The sequence below is a fragment of the Theobroma cacao genome, chromosome 2 (assembly GCF_000208745.1).
Source record: "Theobroma cacao cultivar B97-61/B2 chromosome 2, Criollo_cocoa_genome_V2, whole genome shotgun sequence".
Taxonomy (NCBI): Eukaryota; Viridiplantae; Streptophyta; class Magnoliopsida; order Malvales; family Malvaceae; genus Theobroma; species Theobroma cacao.
The window spans coordinates 35,846,181-35,853,382 of NC_030851.1; the positions used below are offsets into that span (position 1 = coordinate 35,846,181).

At 32.9% G+C, this 7,202-nt stretch overlaps 1 protein-coding gene across 1 annotated transcript; it reads right to left on the minus strand.

Moving 5' to 3' along the window:
- On the minus strand, positions 4,429-6,741 carry LOC18609820 (protein C2-DOMAIN ABA-RELATED 7). The gene is made up of 3 exons (XM_018116598.1): positions 6,521-6,741; positions 5,228-5,323; positions 4,429-4,993 (listed from the first exon to the last, which is right to left on the minus strand). The coding sequence occupies exons 1-3, from the start codon at positions 6,629-6,631 to the stop codon at positions 4,673-4,675; spliced, it is 528 nt and encodes a 175-aa protein (XP_017972087.1). The 5' UTR covers positions 6,632-6,741; the 3' UTR covers positions 4,429-4,672.

The window sequence follows — 7,202 nt, forward strand, 5'->3', positions numbered from 1 at the left end:
TCCTAAGTCCTCAACAGGTCGTTTCACTATGAAAAAATATATCTCAACGAAACCACTCAAACAGGGGCGGAGTGTCCCTCCCAAAATTTATGAAATTTTTTTTATATTATATATTTTTTAATTATATTTAAAATAATTTTTTATTAAATAATTAATATAATTAAAAAATAATAAAATTACTTTACAAGCCCTATTCAATTTTACTCAAATTCTTAAATCTTTTCTAATTTTTTAAGTTTTTCCACTCATCTTTTCCTCTCTTCTTTTTTGTTCTTATATTGTGAAATTATAAAGAGGTAAATTTTTTATTTAATTTTTTCTATTTATATTATTATTATTTTTCAATCCTATTATATTTGCTCATATGTTTTAAATTTCTATAGTTTTTTTTTTAATTTCTACCAATCATCAACCATATTCTTTTTTTTTTTGCTATATAGGTTATATCTTCTACTTGTCATGTTTTTTTTCTGTTATGTAGATTTTATTTTTAATGATTTTAATTTTTAAATTTTTTTTTATAATTAGGGGAGGGGGATTCAAATCCTACTCTTTAGGCAGATGGATTATGTATCAAGCAATGAGACAAATGCTCGGGTGTATTTTAATTTTTAAAAATTAAAAAATTATTGTATATGTAATTTTCAAATATAAGTTCTAACGTTACATTATTGGTTTTTGTTTAAAATTTCACCAACATATTATTTTTTATTAATCCTAATTATATAAGAAAAAAGTATCTTGAGTATATGTTTTTTATATGCTTTACATTTTATATTTAGTTGAAAGGAAATTATCTTAAGAATAAGAAGAAATTATTAATTCTGTATATCATATTTAACTATTTATATTTTATTTATTATAATTTAATATTTAGTATTATAAACTTAAATATAATAAAATAAGAATATTATATATTTACTACATTAATTTTTTAATCATTTATATTGAGAAAGACAAGACTCTTAAACAAAATGAATGATAAGTTTCTTATAAATAATTTTGTTGTTTATATTAAGAAAGATATTACCGTCGTCGAACAAAATTTTTCTAAAATACTATTATAAGTTTTTTTATTTTTTTTATTTATATATTATATAAAATTATTGTCTATTATGAATTTTTTGATTATTAATAATTTAAAAATTTTAATTTTTATTCTTCTTAGACCTCTCCAATAAAAATTAACTAACTCTATCCCTGCACACAAAATATTAACCAGCTTCAAACTTTGATCCACAATCCAGAAAATGACAGCAGCCTGTAAATCCACCCAACAGTTATTTTACCAGCACCCATCAATGACACTCAGATCACCCATTCCAGAAATTCCGCATGCAGTATATTATTTGACCTATAAAGGGAATCCATCCTTTCACCATGACTGGTCTACCATTATCTCACATATCCTTGCAGTGAAGAGCTCGTCCTTGTCTACCCTTTCTTTTGCCCAAGAACCTGCTCTACCATTGGCCTTCCAAGATCAATTTGTGATTTGTACTACGCTTACCAGCTCCCTAACTTCAACTATTTGTTTGTATTTCTTTCTCCATTACTAAAGTCTCCTACTTGGGTTTGATCCCGCTTCACCTCTTTTCTCACAACTGCTGTCTTCAAAATCAAGCTTTGTTTCTTATGTTCCCATCGTTCGAGCTTTAATTTTTCAATCTATTCTCCCCCTTACCCTTCACTTCTCCTCCTTCCCTAGCCCACACCCCTTTTCATGATAAGACCCTCTTTTTAAATGCACTCCCCTCTTCCATCTCTGTCCATATATATTTTCCTTTATCCTTTCTTTTTTTCGTTTTTCTACTCGCCCTCATTCCCTCACCCTTCCCATCCACTGCCGTGGCCACCACAATACAACCTCAGGTGCCTCATCATAAACATAGTTCTCATAATTTTTCAATTTCGTTCTCCCAATCAACCTACTACCTTGTCACCCTCCCAATCAATTTCGTTTTTCATCACCCCTTGCTACCAGCCTTAAACTTTTACCTAATTCCCATGTTTCCTTAACTTTATCTCTGATCAGCTTATTTCTGTTCACAATATCGCTGCTGTTCACAATATCGCTGCTGGTCAAAGACTCATTTATCATTCCTGCTTTGAACGTCCTCCTTCTTTCGTCCAACTGCTATTCCTTTTTTCTTTCCTTTGTACTTCTTCTTCCCTCCACCGCTCAGTTTGATTTCAATTTCATTGATCATCCCAAGCTTCCTATTTTTCAGTTTCCCTTCTAATTTGCTATTTTTATCCTTTGCCTGTTTTTTATTTTTAGCCCATTAATCAGTTGAGTTGTTGTTTTCTCTCCCACACTGAGCCCAGATGTACAACTGCTCTCTTCCTCATCTTCTAGCCCCTTTTCCGTTGGGCTTTCTTCTATTTCTCCCATATCTTGGGCCTCCACCCTACCTACATAGTCTGGTCCTCTCTCTCTGCCATCTCTTTCTCTTTCAGATTTTTGTCTCTTTTTTGGTCCATTTCTTTCTCTTCATTTATCTGGCCATTTTCTTCAGTTCCTTGGTTTTCTTGTGGCCCATCTCCAGGCCGTTTGTGATTCTTTGCTCCCTGGTTTCTTTTTCTTTTTTCTCGCTCAGTGCACCATCCTCGTTTCTCGTTTCTCTTTCGGTGTCAGTCTCCTTCTGTCTTATTTCTATCACCACGTCTCCTTTCTCCCCTTCTTCCATCAGTGATATAGTTGATATACTTTAATCTTATCTAATTTTGTAGTTATCCTTGATGCGAACATCAACACAACGACAATGCAGCTCAAGAAGTTACCTATATAAACTTTAGCCAGATAGAAACAATAAAGGTGACTTCTGATATAGGAGACCCTTAGAATATTTATTATTAACATGTCCAAAGTGAATAGACTATTCTACATATGCGATACTAGATCATGCTATACAGTCGCATAAAAAATTTTTATCTTATCCATAGAATATTATGAAGATTTTTGCATTTTGATAGAGATAATGAGGCAAGCCGAAAGCTACTTGAACTGTAACTACACCAATCAAATCAATAATCAAAGAAAGCAATAACAATAAAAAATGACATAGTGTTGGAAAAGACATAAGCTTTTAAAGTCTTTCCCCATTTTATTTTACTTTTTTTTTCTTGTTTGTTATGGTAATAGGAGATAGCCTCCATACTTTGTAAGCAGGATTTGAACCTAGACTCTGCAAAGAGGACATAAGCCGCTGGTTACCTTAAATCATACAATGAGGTGTCTTTTAATATAATTAAAGATTTCTTTTCAAATTTTTATTATTGAGACTCATAAACTAATTATAACGATTTCACACTGCAAAGTTCATAAAATGATTTTCCTTCCAATCCCAAAATTTAGCAAGCACACGTGTTAGATATTCATGAAACTTCTTTTGAAGAAGATTCCACCATAATAAATTTAACTGAGCACATTTTTAAAATGTGTTATTAAAAATATTTTTAGTAATATTTTTTTATATTTTTAAAAATATTTTTATATATGTGATTTCACTATATAAATTTTTAGCAAAATTATGAATAAAATGTAATTATAAAAATTACATATACTAATAAAGATTGTACTTTTTTATATTGCTATTAAATGTAAAAAAAATGAAACTAAAAATTTAAGTAGTTACACTTTTTAAAATTTCACTACACAAAGATATATTGCCTAAATAAGTGTGATTAAAACTTAAATTTGTGATGGTGTTGTTTTTCTTTCAGACTAAACTTGAACTTCTTAACTAGGTTTTGGTGTTTTACATTAAGTTTGATAGGAACGTATTTATAATGATGCAGGTTTTTTTTAAGTTTTGGTGTTTTACATTAAATTTGATAGGAACGTATCTACAATGATGCAGTTTTTTATTTTTTATAATTAAGAGAGGAGGAATTTGAACTCTACTCTTTAAACAGGAAAATAATACACCAATCAATAAACCAAATGCTTAGGTGCTTACAATGATATAGTTTCTTTGCTTAGCTTTAAATATATTCTTTTATTTACATTGCAAAAGTGCACAAATATATTGCAACCAATCATGCGAAAGGTCTCTCTTTGAGATTAGATTGCATCCTGGGTTCAAGTTCAGTTACTAGATCAATATCAAGCATCTACAGCTCTTTTGATGATAGATTCAAGTTGTCAACTACCTATTAGTATTTGAATGTAGGTAGAATTTGTAGAATGGAAGAGCATGTGGAATGCAGGATGCAGGCCGGTGTCATACTGATCTCTCTGAATGACTGTGATTAGCACAGTGATGATCAGCAGAAACAATTGCGGCAAATCCTTCTCTTAACCTCATTGGGAATCAATGGTGTCTCTTAACCGGGTTCCGAGGTTTACCCGAGTTCCATGGTGCTTTCATGACTAGGTAGAACAAATTACAACAGCTCTGTCAGTTCAGTTCATACTGCTAATGCTTGCTAATCAACATGCCATATCTCTATCTTGGTAAAAGAAAGTACATATCGTATCAAAACCACCTAAGTAACTGCATCCAGTTAACTGAATTATTATGTTATTCTACACCATTACATTTATAGGACTTAAAAAACTAAGATTACAGTTCGGTATCTGTTATGATATGCAGAATAATACATTAACTCTTTCGAGCACAGAACATAAAGCCTAAGACTATACATAATAAATTACAGAGTACAGAGACTACACTTGAACCATACCTTCACTTTCCAAACCTTTGCAACCAGGAATTTCAATCCACTCCAGTTGGATTAACACTTCCCCACACTCAACATTTTTCAGTCTGAGGTGCATGTCTTGGGTGATCTTGCCATCGTTCCAAACGATGCTGCTCTCATCAGCAAGGCAGTTTGTCCTACCTGGCTGTATTCTTTTGAGTGCACAACCATTTGGGAGATTTTGCAAGCCCTTTCCCATCTTCAAGGCTGCTATATATGGTTTAATGTCTATCTCTGCATTGCCCATTTGATCATCTACAGTAAATGTGTCTTTGTCATACACGGTCTGCAAAAGGCAAACCAAAGTCAACGGAATTAGGATAAAGTTCACTACATATTCTTTCTGCTTCAAATATCGGCCCAACCACAAATGATAATGAATTTTTGGCACATGTCCCTGAGGCACAACCAACAATTATCCATGATTTATGTCCCTCTTGTCAGACTAGTTCCAAGTCAGCCTTTACCATTCATAACTAACTGAAAATATATATGTACAGTAAAAAAGGATACTACTTACTAAAATGATTGGAACATTAGGATCGTTGATTGAAAGAGTCAATTCATCATTCCATTCAGGATTGCAGTTGTTTTTCACCACACGTGTCTTCAATTTCTGCACCAATTAATGCAACGTAATGTCAGAAAAATCCACACATCAACATCCACAGAGCTTCAAATTATGAATTTGCTATGACATGAATGATCAAAACTCAGCCTTCTAATGCGTAAATATTCTCATGCCAAGCAACTTACCTCTCCACCTGAACAAAGTTTCAGCAATTTTCTTCAGCATGAGTTTCAATTTACAGACAGGTTTAAAACCTCTCTAAATCCATGAAGACATATCTCATAAACTTAAATGCTAGGTTCTTTTAAGTCCATGCCAGAGGTTCTATTCGGACTCCTACAAGTTCCTCTTAGACACTTCCCTGTTATCATACTGTACTGAATCATAATTGGGACAAAAGAAACAGATTGAAAAAAGTGCTGAAGGACATCAGAGCTAATTAGTAGCTATGGCTAAAATGAATCTATCAGCAATTCGGAGCCCTAAGAAAGGTGCTAAAGTGAAACCATACAACTGGCAAACTACTTTAATTTTGGATCAACCAGCAACAGTAAAATAAAGGAAAAGTTAACAGTATTCTAAACTCTAAAGTCTAAATCTGCTGTAAAACCAAATGACCGATTCTGTCTGTTCACAGCAAGGTCCTAATTTTTGAGAAATTTTGTTTCCAAGAAAAGCTCCAAAGTTCAGTCCGTTTCTTTAATCCCTGAACCTAATTGGAAAACTAGCCATTTAACTGGGTTTATGTTCGTGGAACAAAATACTGCTGAAAATCTTCTATCGCCGAGTTCAGAGACCTCCTCGGCTATCTGTATTAACACCTAATTTATTGCATTCTTATTAACCAAATTAAACATTCCTGATCTCTTGATTCCAATATTAACAAATTAAGTGGCTTTTCCTCATCACTATTCCACAGCAAGTTACAAGAAATCAGATACTAGATTTTCTCAAAAGTAAGAGATAGTCTGATTCATCAATTATCTTAAAAGTTAATCCTGCGAAGACATCTTCCAGGGAAGAGAAAATGAAGGAAACTGCTTTGCTTCAAATGGATGATACTTACCAAGAATTTAATTTCAAATTTAGAATCAAAGCAAAGCCAAATAATTAACCATAAATTTCCAAAGCAGACCAGTTCGAAATAAAAACAAAACAAAGAACTCCAAACATCAATCATCATGAAACAAAGTAAGGCTAAAAATGACAAGGCAGATATTAAAAAAGATGAAGGTAACAGGCCTGATGACCCATGATGAGGACAACATAGGGATCACTGCTAACGGTATCACGAATAGCAAGATTGATGCCTCTTCGGACCCTGACCCTGAGAAGTCCTAAGGTATCCTCCATTGCAGCAAAAGAGCTATCGAGCAAACAAGACAGATTGAAACCAAAGCTCTCTTTAACTTCGTTTCCGGACTCAATTAACGCCACAAGTTGGAATTTAAAAGAATATATGTGATGTAATAATATAAATTTAGATATCGAAATTCCACAAGCAAAACACAACAAGCATATCGTTGTACGTGACCCCACCAGAGGAATCTTTCCACAGTCTTTAGACTCGGCCTCATTGCAACGTGTCTTGGCTCAGACAATTAATACATGACAAGGGACAAAACAGAAAGACCAAAACCCAAGTCAAGAGCACCTAAAATTCAAAAAGACGAGCGGTTCAGCGCTGCTTTCGCTCTGTCCTTGATTTTGTTTTTAAGGTTGTGTGATCATAGAAGTTATCCCCACATCTTTTCTAGAATGTGATAGATACGAGGGAATACGGACTAAATTACAACCAATTGTGCAGTTTCATTAAGCAGAATTTGTTTTTTTTTTTTTTTGTTAACTTATAGTTCTGAAATAACTAGATATGGTCTGAATAAACAAACACTAAGAAAGAAATTTGTAATTCATCCAAATTTGG

What these genes read in the sequence shown, in the direction of transcription:
- LOC18609820 (XM_018116598.1), bottom strand. Translation starts at nt 6,631, where the DNA reads ATGGAGGATACCTTAGGACTTCTCAGGGTCAGGGTCCGAAGAGGCATC. An exon ending in TCCTCATCATGGGTCATCAG is followed by an intron (nt 5,324 to 6,520) that starts GCCTGTTACCTT and finishes TAATTGGTGCAG; the next exon opens with AAATTGAAGACACGTGTGGT. An exon ending in CTAATGTTCCAATCATTTTA is followed by an intron (nt 4,994 to 5,227) that starts GTAAGTAGTATC and finishes TGCCTTTTGCAG; the next exon opens with ACCGTGTATGACAAAGACAC.